Consider the following 27,846-nt stretch of genomic DNA (forward strand, 5'->3'; position numbering starts at 1 on the left):
AATAAATATGACAGCCTATACAACGAATACCTTTAACATTCAATTCATGCATAGCAAAAAATCAGTTTCACCCCCTAAAAACTATCCATAATCTGAGATCAAAGGAAGAATTCTAGAAGTGTAAAAGTAAAACAGCAAGATTTTTCTATTCAATGTTTTTGAATTCAGGGCACCGCAGGGGAATGAAATACTACTTATTTTAAACAACTTACTTAAGTAACCAAATGAATCCTTGGAACAATTCAACAGTAAACTGAAAATTACTTATAAATTATAGTGTGGATTGTGCATACAGTATATTTTTCACTTGAAAAATAGTTTTAAGCCTCAATTAGACATTATAATACGGAACGGAGTAAATCGTGTCATCTGATCTTGCTTTCTAGTCTACCAAAACCGTATGTTCAGGATTAAACACAATCCCAATCACTTTTGTTTCAACTTCAAGTTTCTTAAATTCGAACCAGTAAATCTGTAAACAGGTAACTAAAACATAGAAATAAAGTCAAACCAAAGTAAACACTTAAATCCTCAAGTCAAAATTCCAGCTAACCGAATGAGCTTGAAACCAATTTTAGGCATACCTGCAAGAAACAAACACTTCAGGATTCTTATCAAGCTCTTCATTTAACACAGACAATAGGCTCAAGTAAGTACTATATTAAAAGACCAGTATCTGAACTCTTTCTCTAGTAGTTATCAAAGACAATCGCAAAACAGTTTTTACAGTTTAAGAAGAAAAATTAAGAACTTGTTAGTGTTGTTTACAAGTACCCACTGTGTATTCACTACCGGTTCTAATGTCTGTCTTCTTGAGATTTTTCATGTCTCATGAGTGGAGCAATTTACCATTAGGATACATGAGTTAATCTTTAAATGCATACCTTTTCTCCATAGAAATCTAGTATTAACAACCAATTTATTGAGCTAAAAAAGTCAGTATGTCCTACTAACAATCACTATCATCGTAAGACTAGGTTTGGAAGGATTAGATTTGTTTTTTTTAAATCAGTAAATGTCAGTAAACTGCAATTTCACAACACAAACAAACCGATGAACAAATATTTCTATCCATCAAAATTTACAGATAGGCAAATTGGAGCTGAATTAAAGGACATTTATTTTTAATATTTAGATGTGATGGTGATATTTGTGTTCTAATGGTCAAGTTTCACCTTTTTGGAGCTCAGTATGTGTCATTAAATTCTCTGATCCCGCCTTTGTCCAACCCTTCCATAATTTACCAAAACTGTGAAAATTTAAAGAGAATATTGGAAAAGAATGCTTAAAACCCATCGTTTTGCACAACTGTGCAAACTGAAATTGATAAAAAAATTAGAAAAGCTTAAAAATATAGACCTTATCCACTACCCTGGCGGGAAAGGTACACACACTGGAGGGTAGGGATAGGGTCCAGAGTGACCTAGACAAATTGGAGGATTGGGCCAAAAGAAATCTGATGAGGTTCAAACAAGGACAAGTGTAGAGTCCTGCACTTAGGAAGGAAGAATCCCGCACACTGCTATAGGCTGGCGACCGACTGGCTAAGCGGCAGTTCTGCAGAAAAGGACCTGGGGATTACAGCAGATGAGAAGCTGGATGTGAGTCAAAAGTGTGCCCTTGTTGCCAAGAAGGTTAACAGCATATTGGGCTGTATTAGTAGGAGCATTGCCAGCAGATCGAGGGAAGTGATTATTCCCAGCTATTCGACACTGGTGAGGCCACACCTGGAGTACTGCGTCCAGTTTTGGGCCCCCCACTACAGAAAGGGTGTGGACAAATGGGAGAGAGTCCAGCAGAGGGCAACGAAAATGATTAGGGGACTGGGGCATATGATTTATGAGGAGAGGCTGAAAGAACTGGGCTTATTTAGTCTGCAGAAGAAAAGAGTGAGGGAAGATGTGATAGCTGCCTTCAGCTACCTGAAGGGGGGTTCCAAAGAGGATGGAGCTACGCTGCTCTCAGTGGTAGCAGATGACAGAACAAGGAGCAATGGTTTCAAGTTGCAGTGGGGGAGGTCTAGGTTGGATATTAGGAAAAACTATTTCACTAGGAGGGTGGTGAAGCACTGGAATGGGTTACCTAGGGAGGTGGTGGAATCTCCATCCTTAGAGGTTTTCAAGGCCTGGCTTGACAAAGCCCTGGCTGGGATGATTTAGTTGGGGATTGGTCCTGCTTTGAGCAGGGGGTTGGACTAGATGACCTCTTGAGGTCTCTTCCAACCCTAATCTTCTAAGATTCTACAATACTATGATTCGAAAATTATTTTTTAAAAAATCAAAACTGAACTCTGCCAAGCGTAAATAAGACATGAGTAAATCAGTACAACTACAGAAACTCTAAGTTACTCACTAGCCAATTTCCAACTTTTTTTTAAACCTACATAAAACACAAAAAAAGACCCCTTCATGCTGTATAAGACAGAGGCTGGGTTTGCTTTCCTTAACCATTTAAGATTTTCAAAATAAGAATTGCGTTAAAGGCCCCAAAGTAATAATGTAAGAAAGGCTTTTTATTTTTGATGGAAGGGATACCATAATCATGAAAAACTGGAGATCTTTATGATGATTAGTTATTTCAATGAACATCTAACAGCAAACCTGCTTAAAAGTGCTATTTTAATTACAGTTTATGTCAGATCAGTTAGTGTTCTTGGAGAGATCAGACCCCAATTTGTGAGACTTGCCATTGTCAGACTCAAGGGGATCTACTACAGAAGAGCTAGGAGTCCTGCAATTAATTCAAGTTATTTGAACTGAACATGAGACAGTTCAGCATTAAACTCTGTTGGCATGACTCTGGCTGGAATTTTGTTGGGTATACAGTTTTAAAAGGAATAGGGCATATCTATAGCAAAGAAAGTTAATAATCCAGTAGTCTACCTGGCCTAAAAATTTAGGATGACCTACAGAAAAAAAACTTGTAAGAAAACCTACTGGAGGCCCAGACAGCACAACACTAGTAATCTATATTTTGGATTATTGTTTCTCAGATTAGGTTATTATTAATCGAGGCAGGTTGTTTTACCCCAGGATCAACAAAAAGCTTTTCTCAAACAAAGAAACTTAATTGTTCCACACATTTACCTAAACCATGCAACATTTCTAAAATGTCAGGAGGCTATGAAGATTATAACTTGGATCAGAATCACACTGCAGACCCGTGGGTCATTTCCAATAAGGGTTTAGACCCCAAAAATTCATGTTTCTTCCCCAGTAGGATGCACTGTTTTCTTGAATAAATATCCAATGCAGTTCTGACCAGTACCCATTACAGATATCAGAAAACCCCATGAATTCGTTGTTTTGATGCCTTTGTTAGGCAACTCTAGGGTTCTGTATTATTTTTATTTCACACACTGCCTTCTGCTGTGAATCTTGCATTGTTGTACTCTCACCTGAAAATTTTAATAAATTAAGAACAATCTTTATTCATTTTTTGGTCCAAATTCGTGATGTATCATTGCCACTTAGTGAACCCACAAATAAACCAGTGATTCTTGGAGAAATTTTTAAAAACAATTATAATGAGGCCCAAGTAGGCAACCACCTCAGTTTAAAAAAAAAAAAAAAAAAAAAGAAGTTTGTCCTATTTTGAATTGAGGGCCTTGACTGCTATTACACCGACACTGACTTTAAATATTACAAACAGAAAATGCTGCCTCTGTGTAAGACTATTTCTGCACCTCACAATTAGAGGTGTTTAGCCTTTAGAAGGCCAATGTAATCTCTGAATCACTCCGTGCAAAACAGAATAGTCATGACAGGACTCTAATCAAGACAAAATTGTATTTCTTCATTAAAAGTGAGGTAGGTATTTGTGTGCATCATTCAATGATGCAGGAAGCAGTTTCACTTTAACTGTACGTAGGTTTGCTTACATACTGTATATGAAAAACCCCAGCTTCAGCAATTTTATAGTCTCAATTTTTCAAGCAGTTTTGGACTTGCAAAGACCCCAAAGTGACATCTTCCTGTTGGGTGGTACTTTAAGAGTGAGGTCCAATACAATATGAGCCCAACTGCGAACACCCTTGCAAAACCATATTAAATTGCCAATAAGGCAGCCATATTTGCAAAGGAAGCCAGGGAGGTGCCAATTCCACAGTGCAGCTACTTGAGAGGTTTGTTGACATTCTGTCTTAGAAGCATGATGGCCGAAAAGGCTGCAGTGCAACTGTATCCTTGACACATGGGAAAGGAACAGGATGCCCTTATAACAGCAGTAACTTTTCAAACTTCATCTTACAAAACCTACTAGATCCACTGTGTTCCTTTTGTTAGTTTCTCCTAAGGAGTTTGTACAGAACGTCTCCCATCGCTCCCTGACATCATCTGGAAGCTCTAGAGTAAAATGGAGGAAAAAAGTTTTAGTACCAATGTCACTCAAGGCAGTTAGTTTTCACTCTCTTCACAGCTCCCAAAGTTAAACTTGCAAAAATCATTGCAGAAAATGTTATGCTACACATACAATTGCAAATTCTCAGGCACTGGTTATGCTAACAAGGTGTGGTTTTCAGGCAGACATTGCCAGTCTATTAGATGACAATCTCAATGGCTCACTGGTGCAGTAAACCTGTAACTGTACATGAGTATACGGAATGTGGGAGTAACCTCGAGCATGTGAGGACTTGGGGAAGATTAACACTGCAAGAAACAACACAAGGGACAGCTGAGACTGAGAAGGCCTATGCTGGAGAGATTATTCTAGAAGTACCTCTGTAAATAAGACATTCTCCAGAAAGAAGATGCTTGACTCTGCGTAGTTTTCATTAGGGCAGGCCACCAATGTTCCCTCTAATTTTTCCCACACATGCAGAATGAATTTTGTTATATGCACCAATATGGAGGTGATATGTGACACATCACCTCCATATTGGTGCACATAACAAAATTCACATGGTGGGGGTGGGGCTGAGGGGTTCGGAGTGTGGGAGGGGGTTCAGGGCTGGGGCAGTGGGTTGGGGTGAAAGGGTGTGAGGGCTCCAGCTGGGGGTGCAGGCTTTGGGATGGGGCTGGAAATGAGGGGCTCAGGGCTGGGGCAGGGTTGGGGTGGCGGGGTATGAGGGCTCTGGGGTGGGGCAGGGGATGAGGGGTTTGGGGTGCAGGCTGCCCTGGAGTTACGGCAGGGAGAGAGGATTCCCCCCAGCTCTCTCGGCAGCAGGTCGGGGGGGGGGCCAGGCACCTGTCCGTCGGCCATAGCAGGTCGGGGGGGGCCAGGCTAGGTGGGGGCCAGGCACCTCTCCCCGGCTGTGGCCAGGTTTGGGGAGAGGCACCTGAACCCTGGCCGCAGCAGGTCCGGGCCAGGGCTGGGTTTCCTGAGCACCTGCACAGTGCTTAATAGGCTGCTGCGAGGCCACGTAGCTTACAGGGAATTTAGCAGGCAACCCCCACTCACATTTATTTGAAGCAGCCATGGCACTGCCTCACTAAGTTTGGGGAGAACAAGTCATATTTAAGAGTATCCTAATTTAATAGGTTACCTGGACTTACACAAAAAGTAAGAAATTGCTTCTTTCCCTTGGACAAACAGCTTTTGGAAAGAAAGCCCCTATTAAAAGCTGCCGTTTAAATTCCTAGCATGATTTAATTCTACAAATCCAACTAACAGAAAAAGTGAAACAAACCTGCGGAAGTTTAATATTACCTTTAATAAGCTGCTGTACTAGTGTGCTGTTTGGCCCCTTATCAGTACTGTGCACAATACAGTTAGCTATCCTTGTTAAATGACCCATATAACCATGCCGCCTTCCTCCTTCAGCCCTGAAAAAGAGAAGTTCAGATGTTCATCTTCCCAAACAGCTGGCTGTTGAAGTATTTTGTAGTTATGGAATGCTAAGCCTATAAATCCAAGGAAGCAACACAAAGTTATACCAGATAAGCGAGGAAGCAAAGTACTTTAAATACTCGTAAGGAGAATAAGTGGTGTATACTTCAAACCCAAACTTTTTTTTGGCTGCTAAAACACTGAGAGCAACTCCCTCTCTGAACTGTATTTAAAATGCATAAAGCTATCCATAAAGAAAGAAAAGCATGCTTCGTCATCAAGTCAGTCTCCCGCTTCTACATACTTTTGAGGGAAGTTAGTATGCTCAGCATAAGAGTGAAAATCAATTTAATATTAGATCCAATCTGCTAACAGGTTTGAAGAACCTACCTCACTTAGGACGTTCAGACACCTTTCCTGAAAACTAACACTTTTCACTTAATACTTCAAAATATTCCAGAAGGGGAGTTTTGAGCCTCTAACAGTGGTAAGACAATTCATTAATTCAGGCTACAATAAAATATTCCTGGATTTTGTAAAATCTGTCTCAGGGCTAGTCTAAAACAAAGTCTAACAAATGTCTACCAGATTATTTGGGACTGTAGTTTGAGAATGGCATTCAGGACATTACTAGGAATTCCTAGGTCTTTGTCCAAAGTGTTCTGCTACCAAGGCTAACATGCCTGACAAGGAACAGGAAATAGCAGCTCCCAGAATGGCACCTTGTAGGGCTGAAGGACAACAGTTAAGACTAGCTAGAGCTGACCTAGCCTTGAGAAACTGAAAGTGAGAGAAACATCTAGATCTGAGCTGCACTGCCAAACACCAGCAGCTGGTTGCAGGACAGGAATATCTGTCCTCAGCCTGGTCAATCTTGAAGTTGAGGAAAAGCAGGATTGGGTTAAGGAACCACTTGCCTGGTTGGGTGGGCGGGCAGGCAGGCATACAGTCTGCTGTTCAAATGAACTTCTCAGTTATAAAAGCAACTAGATGGGCAGCTCAAGAGAAAGAAAACTTAGCATCCATATCTTGCACAAAGAGCTTGTCTACACAGGGACACTAAGGAAAATTAATCCAAATTAACTAAAGATATTAAAATGGATTAGTTAAAATGCATTAAACCCATGTGGAAACTCATGGAGAATTAAAGTGACCTTAATTCAGTTTTGTTTAAAGAATTAAGGACTGTGCCACAATGCACACTATGGAGGTGTGTGTGAACTGCAAAGTACACCAAAATGTTATGCTCTAACTGCCCCACATGGACACTGCTGGCACAAACTAAAAGATACATAGTTCACATTAATATAGCCCTGTTTGAAAGACTGCATTAAACTCGTGTGGAGACACATTCAGAAATGAAGTGGCCTTAATTCAAAATAGCTTAATGCAGGGATTCTCAAACTATGGGTTGGGACCCCAAAGTGGGTCGCAACCCCATTTTAATATTAGCTTATTAAGAGTTACTTTTATCGAAGTCTCTAATAGTTGCCCTTCCTTGATATCATGAATCAAACCTGATTATAGTGAATATTTCACCTTCCCAACCCACAATAAGAACCAAGACTAGATGTTCTCATAAGTCTTTTAGCTACAATTCAATCCAATTTTAAAACTAATTTGGTCTTGCTTTTAAAGTTAATTGATTAAAGCACTGAGATCCACATGGAGTGTTGTCAGTTACTATATTTAGAGAGGCAAGACAAGCCCATCAATGGAGAAAAACAGCCATCAAGCAGAACCTCCTTGAGCAATTACTTTCTGATGGGGAAGCAAAGGGAAGCCACAGGAGCGGTCATGCAACCCTTCCTAGCAGTACGTTTTGGGTGCCCAGGGCAGCCGGCAGAGAGGTAAATCACTGTGGAGCAGGACGTGGAACCGAGGAAGACTCGGATGGTGACTCCTAACATGTGCAGGCTCAGCTGCTAGTCCGGGCTAGGCTAGGGAGGAAGGGACTTCCTCTTCCCCTGCACGGCATCCGGGGCAAGGTCAGGCCTACCCCCCTCAACCCCCCCTCAAACTTCTTTCCCAGCTGCAGGGAGCTCTGCAAACCTGTGCCCTATTTCCCCCTACTTCTGCACCCATCGCTCCTCAGCTGCAGGGGGAAGGAACTCTGTACAGAGAGCTGCTTCCCATCCGCCCTACCCTTGTGCATCCAGACCCCCTCATACCCAGACCCTCCTGCCGAGCCTCACCCCACCACCCCCTGCACTCAGAACCCTCCAGATGAGCCCCACTCCCCCTGCACCTGGACCACCCTGAGCCACCCACACTCAGATCTCCACCCCACTAAGCCAGAACCTATTGCACCCAGAACCCCCCCTACGCATCCAGATCCCCTCCGCACCCCGACACCCAACTGAGCATAGAGGGGCAGGGCTCTGGGGTGTTTCTGGGGCAGGCACCGTCCTTGCATTGTGTCAGGACTGGGTGCAGCCTCACCGCTGAGTCCGTGTCTGGGATGGGGTGGAGGGGGAGCTGCACAGTGATTTCCCACCTCTGTGCAGCCAGTGACCTGTGCTCCCCAATGCCATGCTGGAGCCTCCACATTTATTTGACAAATAAAATTTGAAGAATTTTGCAGTGTTTTAAAATATCATGCACATAATTTTTTTTTTTGGAGCAGAATTTTTAATATTTTGGCACAGAATGCCCTCACAAGTAAACATTGTTTGGCTTATTGTTTTACCTCCCCCTTTCTAGCTGGTGCTCTATAAATCCTACATGAGTGATTGTTCCTTCTGTGATGTCTGCTCAGGGTTTAGAAATTTTTTTTGTTTTTTTTTTGGGGGGGGGGGGGCGGGTTAGTAATTAAAAAGACTGAAGGCCTGAAGTGAGTGACTGTTTTTTTGTTTATTACCATTTCCTCCCTCTCCCTCACTCCTACAGTACACCTGTCAGCCTAAAACATTTATAAGTTAGCATAACAGATGACTTGTTATCCTTAACTGTCTATATATGAGGCAGAGAAATGACCAGCAGTTTCTCTCCCCATTTAAATCATGGTCTATTTTGGCAGTTAGAGGTACTACTTCCTATTGTGGCTTTGGAAGTATTTGGATATCACAGAAATGGGCATGGTATGAAAACCTATGTAATAGCTGGTCTCTTTCATTTTTGTCTATACCAAGAAGAGAGGCAGACTCCACAGGACCAGAGCATTTGACCAGGAATAAAAACAGTGAAAGGAGAAAAAAATATGGATTCAACATCAGAAAATGAGAGACTATATTCTATTATAAAGACAAAAAGATTGTAAAAGTTAAAGAACCATGCCAAGAACAGCCTCTCAGTAATTTTGCTTTATAGTACATCCCCTCCCCCAAAACAACTCATGTGAAGTTTAGATTGTAAGCTCTTGAAGGTCCTTGTCCAAAAAGTGTCAGGCATAATTTTTGTGCTATTTAAATATTGTGTAATATTAGTTTGTGACCTGTCAAGTAATGTAAATCTCACATTAGGCTCCCAAATTTTAATAATCCTTAGAAAAAATGTACTAAGGAACAAAACAAACAAACTTGGATTCTTTAGTTACATTTACTACAGTGTGCAAGAGGAGTTAAAGATGGGTCTGCATATTTCTTACAAATAGGAGTCACTTGGAACATGCGTTCCAAGTTCTTTACTGTAGTAGGTTACCAGCCACAGCTATCAAGCTGCTATATGAAAGTCAGAGAACTGGCCTGTGTTCTAAACATTGGTTCATCTTTGAGAACGTCTGCATATCTTTTAATGGGAGCTTGAGGTTAGTAGATCTGTAGGGAGTCATTTTCTATACCTCTTCCTCATGAGAGTTCAGTGTCAACAACACTGTCCAACAAAGCACACCAAGATCTTTGCAGAATTACTGTTAAACTGTATCATGCTCTGGTTTTAGATGTGAATTTTTATGGGCTACTCTTCCCATTTAACCTGACTTTTTACAATTTCTGCAGTTACTGTCAATAATTTAAGATCCTTTTCCCACAACACCCAATTCTTGTTTCAATATTGCTCTTTTCATTTCAATTACATGGAAGGTAATAGGAGGTCCACACATGGCCCAACCTGTTTAAAAAACAGACCACAAAGGCCCTTTTGCTAACAGGATCTCCTTAGGTCAGTAGAGTGAGCAGCGATCCCCCCGCAAGGTTTGTACTAGTCAAGCTATACAGAGAATGAAAAGTTACTTAGCTTGTACAAAGAAAAGGAGTACTTGTGGCACCTTAGAGACTAACCAATTTATTTGAGCATAAGGTTTCGTGAGCTACAGCTCACTTCATTGGATGCATCTGATGAAGTGAACTGTAGCTCACGAAAGCTTATGCTCAAATAAATTGGTTAGTCTCTAAGGTGCCACAAGTACTCCTTTTCTTTTTGCGAATACAGACTAACACGGCTGCTACTCTGAAACCTTAGCTTGTACAGTAACTCAGTTCTTCAAAATATGGATCTCTACCTGTATTCCACTGCTGGTATGCATGCGCTCCATGAGTCAAACACCAGAAGATTCTTGCCAGCTGCATCCATTGATCTGTGCTTGTGCCCTTTTCCTTCTCGTGCCATGAACTGAGAGCATAAGTGGTGGTACAGACCAACCACTTCTACCACAAATAGCCCTAAGGTTTCACAGAGCGGAAGGAGGGCAGTTGCGGAACACAGATAGGAACCGCACACCTTGAAGAACTCCAATATATATACACAAGGTAGGTAACATTCCTTCAAGTAAAGGTCTGTGTGTGCAATTCCTGTGGATGACTAACAAGCTTTACTGATTGAGGAGGGGTGAAGGAGATCTGCTGCACCACCGATCAGAGGACTGCTCTGCTGAAGGATGGATCGGATGAAGGAGCTTGCACCAGGATGTAATGTCTTGTAAAGGTGCTAACAGAGCCCTACATAGTCGGTTTACAGGTTTTGAGGAATGTCTTGAAGTGAACCTACTGATGCAGCCTCAGCTTTAGCGGACTGAGTCCTCACACGATGGTGGAGAAAGAGCATCATTAACTCAAAGAAGGACGCAGCCCAAAATCCATTTGGAAAGGGTTAGAGGAGATTACTTCCCCTCCCTTACATTCCACAAAGGATTTAAATAGCATTTTATCCTTTGTAGGTAGAAAGCCAAAGCCAAGGTCCAACAGATGTCCAGAGTGAAGTCTCCTATCCTTCACTGGTGCCATGAGGCTTTGGAAAGAAAATAGATAAGTGAATATTCTGAGTTAGATGGAACTCAGATTACCTTGGAGGTGAATTTTTGATGTAAGCTCAGTGAAATGTTGTCTCTGTAGAAGAAAGTGTAAGGCAGATCAGCCATGAGAGCCCCCAGCTTATCTACTCCTCTGGCGGAGGTGATATCAACCAGAAAAGCAACCTTCATCGACAGATGAACATGATGCCAAGGGTTCAAACAGTCTTTGTTAATGCTGACAGGACTAGATTGAGGTCCCAGTCAGGGTAAGTTTTGTTATCAGAGGAAAGGTTCAAACACCAACACTATATTTTAGAAAACATTCTTCACCTCTCTGGTTTTCTCCAGAGGGTGACAGGTGTTGATAGGTGCTAAGTGCATCCACATGGAGCTAAGAGATACTTCCGAAGTCTTTAAGGAGAAAAGGTAGTTCAAAATGACACAGATGTTGGCATCCTCTGGGGTTATTAGACAAAGTTGGTGCCAAGCAGAAAAACCCCTTCCCACTTTGCTGTGTAGCACTTTTATGGAATCCTTCCTACTATTGTTATGGACAGATTGTACTGCTTCTGAACATGCCTTTTCTAGGTTTGTTGTCCATCCAAATACCAGGCTAATCAGGTGAGGGATGCTAAAGTAGGATGTCTGATCTTGCCTCTGTCCTTGGTCAACAGGTCTGGGAAGAGTTGAATATGGATACATGGGTATCCTGATATCTGATGAATGCTGGGAAACCAGAATTGCCTGGGCCATCTGGGAGCAAATCAACATCACTGATATTCCCTGTTGCTTCATATTCCTCAAAACCTGAGGTAAAAGTGGAACATGTGGAAAGGTCTGTCAGTTGTCCTCCTCAGTTGGTCTTTAAAATTGCCTGTAGTCAAGTGGTAACGATGTGGTCACAGGAACCACCTCGCCTGCACTTGAAAATTCCAACCCCATTTGAGCTGGTGGTTCCTCCTCTTCCCTCCATTAGTTCTTGAGATTCAGAAACGTCTCTGCAAAGGGAGGGCTGTCTGGATTCCCTGTGGTACTGTTAGAATTCAGGATGTCACGTGTATGGATCCCAGTAAGGCCAATGTGAGGAGACAAACGGGAATTGGGATGGTCTCCATGGAGTAGGGTACCATTGGTTCTGAGGTGCACAATCTCTTATGAGATCTGGACTATGTCCAAGAGACTCTGGATACACTTTCTGGAATGACCCCTTGTCTCAGTGATGACGCTGTCCCCCTAACATTCAACTCATCAGATGAGGTAGCAGATTCAAAATCCATGGGCGGTGCTGTTGATCCTGGGACTCTTACACCCCATCTTGTAGATGGTATTAGTGAGCGACACTCCCTTTTCCGCATGCCCTGGACCAGTGGTGCGGAGATCTCACTGCTCAGGATCTGTTCTGACAGGAACAGGGATTCCAGGTTAGTGAAGATGGCCATGTCCTCAGGGCAGCATTTACCTAGCCCTAGACTCAAGGGAGTGGGATGGGCTCCCTTCTTTTTGTGGTACTGAGAGCATCGGTCTCATTGCAGTCTTTGGTACCAATGACTCATTATAACTGTGTGATGGTATTGTCTGTGTAGGAGGTACCCACTTTTGTTTTTCTCTTGCCAATGCCAGGGATGGCCCCGCTCCTACACATAGTGCTGGTTTCAGGGTGCTTTTGCCCAGAGCTGGGAGAATGGTACCACTCTCCTTGTGAGATCTTGACACTCCTGTACCAGTGCATGGCCTCTCACCCAACTTGGAAGTGGCTGAAGAGGCCCTCTTTTTGGATGAAGACCTGGAAGGGGATCTCTCTCGTTTCTTGTGAGAGGGCCTCTGTTTGGAGGAATCCTTCACTCTACTCCTATCAAGCCCAGACCTGGAGGTCACAGTGCCAGGAAGGGAACTTCTCAGTACCTCTTTCTGATGTACAAGAGGGTCTGATGGACCAGAGTTGGGCCAAGGTTTCACACCATGATCTGTTCGGAATTTCCAAACCCTATACTTATGGGACCAACAGGCTCAGTCTGGGAAGGATCAACAAATGCTGCACTATGAGGGGATGGGGGTTTCCTGAAGGCCATAGAGGCTCTTAAGGTGGTTGTCACTGACTAGGAAAGCCCAAAGGCAATTCATGAATCCCAAGATCTTGGGCATACTAGTCACCCTGTATGGGAGGACGGGTCTGGGTAAAGGGAGACCCCCAACGCACTAACTACTAAAACTATAAAAGCTATCTGAAATGTATTTAAAAGCTTTTTACAGGTAATTACAGTTCGACTCAGAAGAAGCTAGCTAGCACTGCCGACACCAAAGAGGTTCCATTTCAGACGGTAGGCAGCAGAAAGGAATTGGAGAGGTGGTTTGTTCCCACTGACTCTTATGCTCTCAGTTTGGAGATTGAGGTGAAGGGCCCAGGTTCAGAGCAATGAACAGTACTAGCAAGAGTCTTTCAGTCTCAGGTACACAGAGCACATGCACACCCACAGTGGAACACATATAGGGACCATCACTTGGAGAATATTCCATCAGCTACCTGACAACAGAATCTGACACAAACTCACATGTATTATTTAATTTTGCCTATGCTGAGAGGGCACAACTGCACCATGTACATGTCAGAGATATTTTAGACCATATCCAGCATATGTTTTGGGGTTGCTGTATATTCTGAGAGTTGATTTATTGTATTTTTAAATAACTGACAGTCGTGCCTCAATTTCTGAGGCTGGATTTTTAAAATGAAGAGGCACCTAATAAAACAGAGGTCCACAGTGGTCAAGGAAAGAGTGCTAGAATCCTGTTAGCAACAATAGCAGCCAACAGCTGTGGATAGGGCCTTATGCACCTAAAGCTTTTGGCTAATTTCACCCAAAATAAGTCCTTTCAGAATACAATATTATTTTGCTGAGGAGGACAGAGTTAGGCTTCCTCTTTTTAACTTGCTGCAACAGGATAGCTGTCAAACATTAAGTATATAACATGCCCTCCCTCAAACAGCTAAAAAGCATTTAAACTAGGATTCACTTTCCCCTCAAATTTACAGTATGCTGCTAAACTTAAGGATGACTAGAGTCAGTTGCCCAGTTAAGTTATAAGTATGGTCCATACCAGATACCTGGCACAGAACAATAAGTACAGCACCAGTTTAATTTTCAGCCCAGTGACTAGACATCTGAGGACATTATGGCCACACATAAAAAAAAAAGAAAAAAAAAACTTCAAAGACATTTCCATGGGAAGAGAAGTGTAAGGAATTGAAATCAGAAAATTAAAGACCAACAGAAGCTGTAATCCAAATGTCAGTGTGCTTCCTTGCCCAAGTTATTTTATCTGCTTAACTTGTATTTTTATGTTCAAAAGATATACACCTCACACCTACTGACAAAAGGAGGAAAGCATGTTCAACATATTCCATGTTTGTTTATGCCTCTTGTAAATTTTGTTTTAAGGTGAGGGGGGAAACACATTACAGTAAAAGCTGTGTTATCCATCACTTTACCAACCGGAAAGCTCTATAAACCAGCATTTGTGATCTTCATTGAAAGTCTGGTTTACAGTCCAGTTGGTGCGAGGCCAGCAGACTCCCTACCTGGCTCCGTGTGGCTCCCTGGAAGCAGCAACATGTCCCTGCTGTTCCTAGGCGGAGGAATGGCCACAAGGGGTTTGGAGTGCGGGAGAGGTTGAAGGGCACAGGCTCTAGGAGGGAGTTTGGGTGCGGGAGGGGGCTCAGGACAGGGGGTTGGGGTGCGGGAGGGGGTGCAGGCTGCTGGATCCAGGCAGCGCTCACCTCTGGCAGCTCCCCGCAAGCAGCAACATGTCCCTGCTGCTCTTAGACAGAGGCTCTGCTAGGCGGCTCTGCGCACGGCCTCCGCCCCACCCAGAGCGCTTGCTCCGTAGGTCCCATTGGTCAGAAACTGCAGCCAACTGGAGCTGCGGGGTAGCACCTGCGGATGTAGGCAGTATGTAGAGTCACCTGGCTGCGCCTCTGACTAGGACCGGCCGGGATGTCACCTCTTGCAGGAAGCTACCAGAGGTGAGTGCCGCCCGGATCCAGCCTCACAAACACCACTACCCACACCCTAACCCCCAGCTCTGAGCCCCTTCCTGCACCCAAACTCCCTCCCTCTTAGTTAACCAGAATTTTTGACTTACCAACACCCCCCTTTTCCCCAACATGCTGGATAACAAAGCTTCTACTGTAGCAGGCTCAATTCTAAACTGATCACGCACTTGTATGTTACATCAAGTCTAATGTAGCACTTCAATTTCTGGGAAAGGAGTAAAGGCTTTGTTACTCACTGTTTCTTCTCATTCACTTCCCATGCTTCAAGTATTCGTTCCACTAATTGGCACTTAAGAAAAAGCTATTAAAAAAAAGTGTTTGCTTAGTGTTTCTAGAAGCGTTAAGTAGCACATATTAAGATAATTTCAAATAGAAGTAGCAATTAGTTTCAGAAAAAGATTAGATCACAACATGTTTTTTTAAATTCATACAACAATACTCCAAGTGCATTAAGCCTTTTTCACTGTATTAAAGACCAAAATTCTTGAGATCAGCACCCTACAACTCCTATTTAGGCACCTAAATAAGTGTTCAGGTCCCTTTGCTCTCAACACAATCTGCTGAGTGCTGAACATTTTTGAAAATCTGTCCCTAAGTGAACTATGAACTATATTCAGAAAAATCTATTTTCATGTATGACAAAATAAATAATCCGGAACATCAAGATTACCCTAATCATACATTTACAAGCCTCCCACCAAACCAGAAAGGATTCTCTTCAGAGCTACTCAAATCCACTCTTAAGTTAAGGGGATTCCTCTTCAGACAGAACTAAGACACCAGCTATCCCACCCATCAGTCTCATCCTAGGGATGGATGAGCTACTGCTGCAGCCCTCCCACCCCCTAGCAGACTGGAGAGCAATCTACCACGCATCAACAAAACTATGCCTTCAGCATGGGTAGTCACTAAATCTTTTTTTTTTCCTTTTTTTTTTTTTTTTTTTTTTTAATTCCATGCCTCTATTTAATAAGCCAACGTTTAACTTCCACTAGAAAGAGAAAGGGCTACAATAGTTAAGAACAAGGCTTACAATGTCAAGATGTACACAAAAGCAAAACTTACATGTTTCAGTAAGAGATTGTCCCCAATGGAGTCCTGATCTGTAATTGTGCCATTTTCTGTGCTCTCAAGGGGACTTGCAAGAATTAATGCAATACAGACTTCTACTTGAGTATGCAAGAAGTTATTCCATGTGTATTTAAAGAACATATCCTGCAAGACAAATTCAAAAGGATTTGATTACACACACTGGGGTCTTTTCACTGGACACAACAAGCAGCAGTGTAGATCTAGAAAGTCAGACAGTAACTGGCAATCTCTTAAATACTTTAAAATTTTGTACATGTCATAGATAATTTATTGTTTTAGAAAGACAATCAACACACATTTGGCACCTAAATAGCAATTTTACAACCGACAGTTGCCATATAATGTAGATTAGTACTGTTCAATTTATAAATAGGGAAATAGAGGGACAAAAGTTGAGTCAGAAAGACAACTCAGATGTCCAAACTTCCAATCCTACTCTTCATTCCCTATAATACTGTAATATTTTTATGTTCAAGTACTGGCTACACAAAAAGGCATATAGTGAAAAAATTTACATTTAAATGTTAATTTTTCTGTGTCTCTGATTTAGATCAGATTGTGTTTCTTATATGGAAACAAGAAAAATGGCATCTGTCACTGGCAACATCCAGAATTATGAGAGAGTTCTTAAAAATACTCAATGACCTGAGATTTTTTTAATAAAATTTAGCTATGCAATTATAATGTGAGACAGACATGGCAGCTTCCTGCAATATACCTGAAAAACGTTATTTAATAAAAATTAAGTAACTTGAGTCCAAAGATACTCAGACTTTAAGGCCAGAAGGGATCATCATGATCATCTAGTCTGACCTCCGGCATACTGCAGACCACAGAACCTCACCCACTCGCTCTGGTAATAGACCCCTAACCTCTGGCTGAGTTACTGAAGTCTTCAAATCATGATTTAAAGACTTGAAGTTACAGAGAATCCACCATTTACATTATTTTAATTGTACAAGCAACCTGTGCCCCATGACGCAGAGGAAGACAACACATCCCCAGGGTCTACCAATCTGACCCAGGACAAGATTCCTTCCCGACCCCAAATATGGCAAATCAGTTAGGCCCGGAGTATGTGGGTAAAACCCACCAGACACCCACCTGGGAAAGAAGTCTCTATAGTAACTCAGAGCCCTCCCAGTCTAATATCCCATCACCAGCCATTGGAGAGGTTTGCTACTAGCAGTCACAGATCAGCTATACGCCATTGTAGGCAGTCTCATACCATCCCCTCCATAAAAGTATCAAGCTCAGACTGGATAACCATCAGGTTTTTTTGCCCCCCACTGCTTCCCTTGGAAGGCTGCTCCAGAACTTTACTCCTCTGACAGTTAGAATCATAGAATATCAGGGTTGGAAGGGACCTCAGGAGGTCATCTAGTCCAAACCCCTGCTCAAAAGCAGGACCAATCCCCAATTAAATCATCCCAGCCAGGGCTTTGTCAAGCCTGACCTTAAAAACTTCTAAGGAAGGAGATTCCACCACCTCCCTAGGCAATGCATTCCAGTGTTTCACCACCCTCCTAGTGAAAAAGTTTTTCCTAATATCCAATCTAAACCTCCCCCACTGCAACTTGAGACAATTACTCCTTGTCCTGTCCTCTTCTACCACTGAGAATAGTCTAGAACCATCCTCTCTGGAACCACCTCTCAGGTAGTTGAAAGCAGCTATCAAATCCCCCCTCATTCTTCTCTTCTGCAGACTAAACAATCCCAGTTCCCTCAGCCTCTCCTCATAAGTCATGTGTTCCAGACCCCTAATCATTTTTGTTGCCCTTCCCTGGACTCTCTCCAATTTATCCACATCCTTCTTGCAGTGTGGGGCCCAAAACTGGACGCAGTACTCCAGATGAGAAATTAGAAACCTTTGTCTAATTTCAAGCCTAAGCTTGTTGATGGCCAGTTTATATCCATTTTTGTCAGGTCCACATTGGCGCTTAGCTTAAATAACTCCTCTCCCTCCCTGGTGTTTATCCCTCTGAAGTATATAGAGAAAGCAATCATATCTCCCCTCAGCCAAAGTCTTTGAGTCCCGTCTCATAAGGTAGGTTTTCCATTCCTCAGATCATCCTAGTAGCCCTTCTTTGCACTTGTTTGAATTAATGTCTCAAACATGGGAGACCAAAATTGTACACAGTATTCCAGATGAGGTCTCACCAGTGCTTTGTATAATAGCACTAACACTTCCCTGGGTCTACTGGAAATACCTCGCCTGATGGATCCTACACTGCATTAGACTTTTTCACGGCCGCAGCACATTGGCGGTTCACAGTCATCATAAGAATATAAAAGCGGCCATATTGGGTCAGACCAATGGTCTATCTAGCTCAGTATCCTGTCGTCCAACAGTGGCCAATGCCAGATGCTTCAGAGGGAATGAACAGAAGGAAGTAATCATCAAGTGATCCATCCCATCACGCATTCCCAACTTCTGGCAAACGAAGGCTAGGGACACCATCCCTGCTCATTGTGCCTAATAGTCATTGATAGACAAAGAACAGGAGTACTTGTGGCTCCTTAGAGCCTAACAAATTTGAGCATAAGCTTTTGTGGGCTACAGCCCACTTCATCGGATGCATGCAGTGGAAAATACAGTAGGACGGTTTTATATACACAGAGAACGTGAAACAATGGGTGTTACCATACACACTATAACGAGAGTGATCAGTTAAGGTAAGCTATTACCAGCGGGGGGAAAAAACAACCTTTTGTAGTGATGATCAAGCTGGAAATGGCCCATTTTGATTATCACTACAAAAGGTGATGGGTTTTTTCCCACTCTCCTGGTGGTAATAGGTTACCTTAACTGATCACTCTCGTTATAGTGTGTATGGTAACACCCATTGTTTCACGTTCTCTGTGTATATAAAACCGTCCTACTGTATTTTCCACTGCATGCATCCGATGAAGTGGGCTGTAGCCCACAAAAGCTTATGCTCAAATTTGTTAGGCTCTAAGGTGCCACAAGTACTCCTATTCTTTTTGCGGATACAGACTAACACGAAACCTGTCATTGATAGACATACCCTCCATGAATTTACCTTGTCCTTTTTTGACCCCTGTTATAGTCTTTGCCTTCACAACAGGCCTCTGGTAAAGGATTCTGCAGGCTGACATTGCATTGCGTGAAGAAATACTTGCTTTTGTTTGTTTTAAACCTGCTGCCTATTAATTTCATTTGGTGACCCCTAGTTCTTGCATTATGAGAAGGAGTAAATAACACTTCCTTATTTACTTTCTTCATACCAGTCACAGACCTCTATCATATCCCCCCTTCGTCAACTCTTTTCCAAGCTGAAAAGTCCCAGCCTTATTCCTCTCTCCTCATATGGAAGCTGTTCCATATCCCTTATTTTTATTGCCCTTTCTGTACCTTTTCCAATTCCAATAGATCTTTTTTGAGATCGGGCAACCAATCTACATGCAGTATTCAAGAAGTGGGTGTACCATGGATTAATACAGAGGCAATATGATATTATTTTCTGTCTTATTATCTATTCCTTTCCTAATGATTCCCAACATTGCTAGCTTTTTTGACTGCCACTGCACACTGAATAGGTGTTTTCAGTGAACTATCCATAATGACTCCAAGATCTCTTTTTTGAGTGGTAACAGCTAATTTAGACGGCATCATTTTATATGTATAGGTGGGATTATGTTTTCCAATGTGCATTACTTTGCATTTATCAACATTGAATTTCATCTGCCATTTTGTTGCCCAGTCACCCAGCTTTGTGAGATCCTTTTATAACTCTTCACAGTCTGCATTGGACCTATTTTGAGTAATGGGTATCATCTGCAAATTTTACCACCTCACTGTTTACCCCTTTTTCCAGATCATTTATGAATATGTTGAACAGGACTGGTCCCAGTACAGATCCCTGGGGAACACCGCAATTTACCTCTCTCCATTCTGAAAACTGATCATTTATTCCCACCACTTGCTTGCTATCTTTTAACCAGTTACTGATCCACAGAGGACCTTCCCTCTTATCCCATGACAGCTTACTTTGCTTAAGAGCCTTTGATAAGGGATTTGTGAAAGGCTTTCTGAAAATCCAAGTACACTATATTCACTGGATCACCCTTGTCCACATGCTTGTTGACCTCCTCAAAGAATTCTAGTAGATGGGTGAAGCATGATTTCCCTTTACAAAAACCATGTTGACTCTTCCCCAACAAAATCGTATTCATCTACGTGTCTGATAATTCTGTTCTGTAATACAGTTTCAACCAATGAGGCTTACCAGCCTTATCCTGTGATGAACCTCTACATCCAGGTCGTTCTCCTCCGCCGCTTCAACTGATAAGTCCCCAGCTTAGAGCAAAAACTGTTCTTGTTAGTCCCTAAGTGCATGACCTTGCACTATTAAATTTCATCTTATTTCTATTACTCCAGTTTTTAAGGAAATCCAGATCTTCTTGTAGGACATTCTGGTCCTCCTCTGTACTGGCAATACCTCCCAACTCTGTGTCGTCCGCAAATTTTATTAGCGCACTCCCACTTTTTGTGCCAAAAATGTTAAATAAGATTGGTCCCAAGACTGATCCCTGAGGAACCCCACTGGTAACCTCCCTCCAGCCTAACAGTTCACCTTCCAATATGACCCCACTATAGTCTCCCCAATTATTTATATTATTGTGGGTCAGGATTTTTTATAGCCTGGGGCAGGGGGTAAGGGAGAAGAGAATGTTACGTGAACCCTGGGAAGTGTTAAGAACTTAAAACGACTGTATTAAAAAATGTGCCAGGTAAGAATGGACTTTTAGGACATACAGTGTTAAGTGGTTCTCCTGGGAATCTCTAGGAGGACATGAATGTAAATTTCCCACATCCAGTTATGCAAAAAACCCAGACTTTTGAAGCTACTTCCTGAGGAGATGATCATTGTTTACGTGTTCCTGGAACCTGAAGATCAAAGACCCAAGCTGAATAAAGGAAAGACCAAACTATTCATCTGCACTTGCCAGGAATATCACACAGTGTACTGTGCAGCCTGGAAAAACCCTAATCAGGAGGGAGTGGAGACCTGGGTCTCTGCCCAAGAGATATGACTGCAGAGGACGCCTAGAGTGGGTGCCCTCAAGGGATCATGGAGAGTGAATACAGGTGCAGTTGCCCTAAACTGTGACATAATATATCATTCAAAATGTCTTTAGGAAATAGCAACACTCTTCCTTAAGGAGGTGTTATTAAAACTGGATGGTTACTATGCACAGTAATTAAGCCTACCACGAGATTTATGGTATTTCCCATTCCAAGTATAGGGAATACCATAGTAAACTTTGCATTGTGGCAAAATCATTTTAAAATGGCATCCACTGCAGAATATGAAGAACATTTATATGGCTTAGGTCTAGTTTTATTTTACATCCTACACTAGTACAACTTATTCTAGTAACAGTATACCAAATTAAGATTATATAAAACGGAGGTATATGCAAAGCCAAGGAGGACAGAAATAATGGCAACTAATAAAATGGTTGAAGCATAAGTAGGAAATAAAAGTAAACCTGGAAAAAATGCAGGCTAGACTATAAGGGCAAAAATACACATTCAGTGGGAGAATCTATGTGGCAAGAGGACTGTCAACTCGATACAGGTTTTCAAGTGCAATACAGTGGCGAAACAACCACAGGTTTGGCAGCATACAGAGAGGTACCACTTAAGACCAGGGAGATAACCAGGCCTTTTTGTCACTGATGGGACTGTACATAATGCACTATATACAGCTGACACATTTAAAGGAATTAAAAACAAAAACATTAAGGTCAGGACGGAATGACTCAGGAAGAAAGAATAAAAGCAAAGTAAGTTTACGTAGTTTGGCTGAAAGAATTTGAGGGTGGGGAGACAGCAAAGATAAGGTAGCAATCTAGATCTGTCTGTAGAACATAAACACCAAGGAGCAAGAAAAACCATGTCTAAAGAGTCTATAGAGGTCGAAAGAGTAAAAGATTAAGCAGAGCTGAGGAAAATTTTTGGTTACTGTCAGGAAGAGAGTAACAAAATCCAGATGGTGAAATAGTCTCACAAGGAAAGTGGTGAAAGCCTCACCACATGACTCACTGTAAAACACTCTATGGCACAATCTGCACTGACAAATCAAACAGATATTGTGATATCTTAACAGGGCTTTGCCATCTAATTTCTGTGGTTTTATAAAAATGAAGAGGGTAGTGTGAGGCTCTTAACAGTGTAAGTAAATTATTCTTACCAATATAACTCCTATGCTGTTCAACTCCATAAGTTCCAAGTTCACATTGTTTGTGTTAGTCTGTAGAAGGCTGGATATCAACCTAATCACATTTAAACGAGTGTTTCCCACAGGTGGATCCAATACACCCCATGTTGTCTTCATAACACTTTTCTAGACAAAAAGAGTCCATGGGAATAATTTTTTTTTAAAAGTACACATTTCTTTCAAACCAGTTCGGTGTTATCCACAAACAGAAAAATCTGATAAGAATCTTGTATGGCCAGTTTGGCAGCAGTAGCATGACATTATGTTTTGGGACAGCAAGTTTTAGTCCCATACGTTAACACTTATTTTCAGCACTGTGGACTGGGAACAGAGAAGACAATGAGGCTGGGGGAAATAAAAAGATATGGAGTATACAAACTTAGTGGCATTATGGACACCTAAAGGAGCTGCATTCAGCCCCACGACGGACATTTACTGGTGAGAACAGTGATTTAGGACACACTTTATCAAGCTCTAACTAACTATTCAAGTCCAGGTGTGTCTAGTTAAGCAGTTTTTGCATTTATCCAGGCAAGAAAATTAGTAATTATTGTGGTAAATTTTCTAAAGTCAGAAGAGAGAAATAAACTTTAGTGCAGACTTCAGAATAATGATGTTTGCTTTAGTGAAGAGAATGTTGTAAAAGCCTAATGGTCCCTACTGCTGCCATATAAATGCCAGCATACTTACACAGGAATTTCGATACCAGATCAGACCAGTGGTTTGTGTACTCCATCCTGTCTGACAGTGGTCAATACCAGCTGCTTCCAAGGAAGGCAAACGCTCATAGTGGACAGTTATGCAACAAACAGCAAACAGAGATTAGGAAGAAGTGTCCACATCTTTTAGTGGTTCAGTTGTGCACTGAATGGAGATTTTATATCCTTTCTAAGAAAGCATCCTCCCTACCTACTACAAATACAGTATGGATATTCTCATTATCCTTCAAATTCTACACTCCTGACCACAATTATATCTTAGTACAATGAGTTCTGCATGTTTCCTTAAAGTGAGTTTTTCATTTTTGTATCTGTAGCCTTTCAATTTCACCAGATGTCCCTGGTGATCTACAACTGATCTACCTTCTCTCCTGTCTTTTTATAGACCTCATATCGTCTTATGCATATCTCTAAAGTGAGCTTTCCCAATCTTTTCCACAGTGTATATGGAAGCTTTGTCACGCCCCCCCCCCCATGATACATCCTTCTTCTGGACCACTTATTTCTGCTTTATTTTGGTGCGTCATGGCAAAGCATGCTCCTTTCCAAAGAAAGGAAAGGATATTTTGTTGCATTTTAGTGCAATTGCTTTTTCTCTATTTTGCTTAATTAAACAAAGTCAAACAATTGAAAATATGAACACCAATACATTACAGGGATATTTGATCACCATATCAATAATGAATAGCCAAACTATAAGTGGCTCAGAAAAAGGCTTATGGACTGTGTGTTAGACTAAAATGTACTTTTTAGCTTTCATTAAACTGGTTTCTGAATAAAAACAGTTACTAACCTTTTATAACCACTGTTCAAGATGCATGGCTCATGTCCATTCCACATTAGGTGTGCACACACCACGTTCACCACTGCTGAAGATTTTTCCCTCGGTGGCATTTGTCAAGTCAACTAGCACCCTCCGGTGGCGTGAGCTCATGTGCCAGTATAAAGGAGCCTGGACAGTCCCACACCCTCTCTTAGTTCCTTCTTGCCAGCTAACTCAGACAGAGGGGCAGGAGGTTGTGGAACGGACATGAGGAACACATCTCAAAGAACAAGAGTTATGGAAAGTTTAGTAATTATTTTTTCTTCGAGTGCTTCCTCATGTCCATTTCACGTTAGGTGACAAGTGGTACCTAAAGGGATGGGCTCGGAGTTCATGGACATGCGGATTGCAACACTGCTCTGCCAAACCTGGCATCATCTGTGGCCTGCTGGGTGATAGCGAAGTGGATGGAGAAGGTATGAACGGACAAGCAGGTCGCTGAACTGCAGAGGTCTTGGACCAGGACATGGGCCAGAAACGCTGCTGATGAAGCCTGAGCCCTTGTGTAACGGATGATCAAGATGGCAAGAGGTTGGACTACCACAGGATCCAGGGAGGGAATACTAGAGGCCAGGGAGACTGTGAGGAAAAGACAGTTACTTCTTCCTTAACTGTTGTTTTTCGAGATGCGATGTTCATGTCCATTCCATATTAGGTGTGTGCTCTCGCCACATGCACCAGTGACAAAAGTTTTTTCCCTCAGTGGTATCCGTACGGTACTGGCTCTGGAGCCCCCTAGAACGGTGCGCACATGCCGCGGTATAAGGGGCACTGCCGGCACCCTCAGTTCCTTATTGCCGAAACTCTGACAGTGGGGAAGGAAGAAGGGTTATGGAATGGACATGAGCAACAAATCTTGACCACCACCAGTTATGGAAAAGGCAAATTTTCTTCTTCTTGGAGTGCTTGCTCATGTCCATTCCATATGAGGTGACTCCCAAGCAGTACCCGTGGAGGAGGGTAGGAGTTCACGAACATGTAGATTGCAACATAGCTCGGCTGAACCCAGCGTCATCTCTGGCCTTCTGGGTGATGGCATAGTGTGCCATGAACGTGTGAACTGAAGACCACATTGCAGCTCTGCAAATGCCCTGAATAGGGACGTGCTCCAAGACGGCCGCTGAGGACGCCTGAACTTTGGTCGAGTGGGTCCCCACAATCGGCAGTGATCCAGTTGGAAATCCTCTGCGACGACACCAGAAGGCCCTTCATCCTGTCCGTTGTCATAAAGAAGAGCTGGGTCGACCTGCAGAAGGGCTTGATACACTCCAGATAAAACGCCAGGGCATGTCTGATATCCAGGGCATACAGCTTCATTTGCTCACTAGTGGTGTGCAGCTCGGGAGAAACCCCATGAGGAAGATGTCCTGGTTAACATAGGAGGAAGACACCACCTTTGGCAGAAAGGCCAGATGAGGTTGCAGTTGAACTTTGTCCTTGTGGAACACCATATATGGCAGCTCCGATGTCAGGGCTTTAAGCTCCGACACTCATCTGGCAGATGTTATGGCCACAAGGAAAGTGACCTTCCATGACAGGTAAGAGAGGGAACAGGAGTCCATAGGTTCAAAGGGCAGGCCTATAAGCCTAGAAAGAACCAAGTTAAGGTCCCACTGTAGGACGGGTTCAGGCCGGTGGGAAGAGTCTCTCGAGGCCTCTCAGGAATCGAGCTGACATGTTGTGCGAGAACACCGTCTGACCTTGGATCAGAGCGTGGAAAGCAAAGATAGCTGCAAGGTGTACTCTGATGGAAGAGAGGGCCAGCCCCTAGTTCTTAAAATGGAGCCGGTAATATAAGATAGATTGTATGGAGGAGCAAGTTAGGCAAATGTTACACTTAGACGCACAGTGGGAAAACCTCATCCACTTGGCCTGGTAGGTTGCTCTAGTGGAAGGCTTCCTGCTCTCCAGGAGGACTTGCTGGACCTCGTTAGAGCAGGCCTACTCTTCCAAGTTCAACCACACAGCATCCATGCTGTGAGGTGGAGGGGGGCGAGGTTGGTGTGTAGGAGAGGCCTATGATCCTTTGAGAGCAAATCCGGTTGGTCGGGAAGGGGCCAGGGAGTGGTCACCATCAAGTCTATCAGTGTGCCGAACTAATGTTGACGCAGCCACACTGGGGTGATCATGATGATCTGGGCCTTGTCCCTCTTGGATCTTTGACAGGGCTCTATTGGTGAGAGGGATTGGCGGGAACGTGTACACCACACCTCCTGACCACGACAGAAGGAAGGAGTCTGAGAGGGAGTCCTCGCCCAGACCCTGCAGGGAACAGAAGTGATGGCTTTTCCTGTTCTGTCTGGTGGCGAACAGGTCCACTTGGGGAGTTCCCCACCTCTGGAAGAGTGTCCAGGCTACTTCCGGATGGAGCGACCACTCGTGGTGAGAGGAAAAGGACCTGCTTAGGCAATCTGCCAGTGTGTTCCCAACACCGGGGAGGTGACAGGCCTCCAGGTGGATTGTATGCTCGATGCAGAAATGCCTCAGTTGGAGGGCCTCTTGACAGAAAGCAGGTGAGTGTGCTCCGCATTGCCTGTTGATGTAGAACTTCAAGGCCATATTGTCCATCAACACTCTCACCACCTTGCCTGCCAGGTGCGGCAGAAAAACCCTGCAGGCCAACTGTACCACTCTGAGTTCCTTGATATTTACGTGCAACACTATCTCCTCCAGGAACCACATGCCCTGGGTCTGGAGGTTGCCGAGATGCACTCCCCAACCTAGGTCCGAGGCGTCCAATATCAGCTCAATGGAGTGACAAGGGCTGTTGAATGGAACTCCTTCCAGGACCACCTTGGGGTCGGTCCACCATTGCAGCAAGGTAAGTATTGCCAGTGAGATAGTAACAACCTTTTCCAGGTGATCTCTGTACTGGGAATAGACCACCAGCCACTGCTGTAAGGGTCTCATCCAGAGCCTGGCATGGTAGACGACGTACATACATGCTGCCTAATGTCCAGCAGGCACAGGCAAACCCTGGCCTTGGTCAGGGGAAATGTGGAGACTCCCGCAATGAGGTCCACCAACTCTTGGAACCTTTCCTGTGGCAGAAACGCTCTGGCACAGGTGGAGTTGAGCACCGCTCCAATGAACTCTATCCTCTGCACCAGAACTAACGTAGACTTTTTGTTGTTTACCAGAAGGCCCAGGGATCGGCATGTGGCCTGCTGCACCCCTTTGGACTTGGGACCTGGATCAACCTTTGACCAGCCAGTGGTTGAGGTATAGGTATATCTGGATACCCCGACACCTGAGGTAAGCCGCTACTACCGACATGCTCTTGGTAAACACCCCCGGTGCTGTTGCTAGGCCGAAAGGGAGGACTGCAAAATGGTCGTGGGCCAATCCCACTGTGAAGCGTAGAAAATGCCTGTGTGCTTGGATGATTGCTATATGAAAATACAGGTCCGTCAAATCGTGGGCGGCATTCCAGTCTCCCAGATCCAGGGAGGGGATGATGGAGGCTAGGGAGACCATGTGGAACTTCAAGTTCTTTAGTTATTTGTTGAGGTCTCACAGGTCCAGGATGGGCCATAGACCGCCTTTGGCCTTTGGGATTAAGAAGTACCGGGAATAGAAACTCTTGTTCCTGTAGTCGTGAGGAACCTCTTCCACTGTACCTAGCTGCACCAACCCTTCTACCTCCAGCACGAGGAGATTCTCGTGAGAGGGGTCCCTGAAGAGGGACAGAGAAGGGGGTGGGAGCAGAAACTGGAAGGTATAACCCTGCGCCACTGTACTGAGGACCCAGGGGTCCAAAGTTATAGTAGTCCATGCCGGGAGGAAAAAAGAAAGGGTTGGAGAAATACAGGAAAGATAGATCCAGGGTATAGTTTGGTAGGTCACCCTTGGGTGCACCCTCAAAACACCCGCTTGCTACCCTGCTTATTGCAGGTCGAGCCCGATTGAGCGAAGGTGGGTGGCTTGGGCAGCATTTGTAGCCCCTGCTCTTTGGGGGGGGGGGCGCTCCTGCTGGGGTT

At 43.4% G+C, this 27,846-nt stretch overlaps 1 protein-coding gene across 8 annotated transcripts in view; it reads right to left on the bottom strand.

The window, feature by feature from the left end:
• PPP6R3 (protein phosphatase 6 regulatory subunit 3) overlaps window positions 1–27,846 on the bottom strand; it is a 137,630-nt gene that overhangs the window by 37,415 nt on the left and 72,369 nt on the right. For all 8 annotated transcript variants that reach the window (XM_084630220.1, XM_084630225.1, XM_084630224.1 and 5 more), the window contains 5 exons: window positions 22,298–22,450; window positions 16,050–16,199; window positions 15,221–15,285; window positions 5,647–5,762; window positions 4,258–4,343 (listed from right to left, as the gene is read on the bottom strand). In XM_084630220.1, the coding sequence (XP_084486346.1) occupies window positions 4,258–4,343; window positions 5,647–5,762; window positions 15,221–15,285; window positions 16,050–16,199; window positions 22,298–22,450 (570 nt within the window). The remainder of the gene's footprint in view (window positions 1–4,257; window positions 4,344–5,646; window positions 5,763–15,220; window positions 15,286–16,049; window positions 16,200–22,297; window positions 22,451–27,846) is intronic.

Source organism: Lepidochelys olivacea (genome assembly GCF_965140295.1).
Source record: "Lepidochelys olivacea isolate rLepOli2 genome assembly, chromosome: 6".
Lineage (NCBI taxonomy): Eukaryota > Metazoa > Chordata > Testudines > Cheloniidae > Lepidochelys > Lepidochelys olivacea.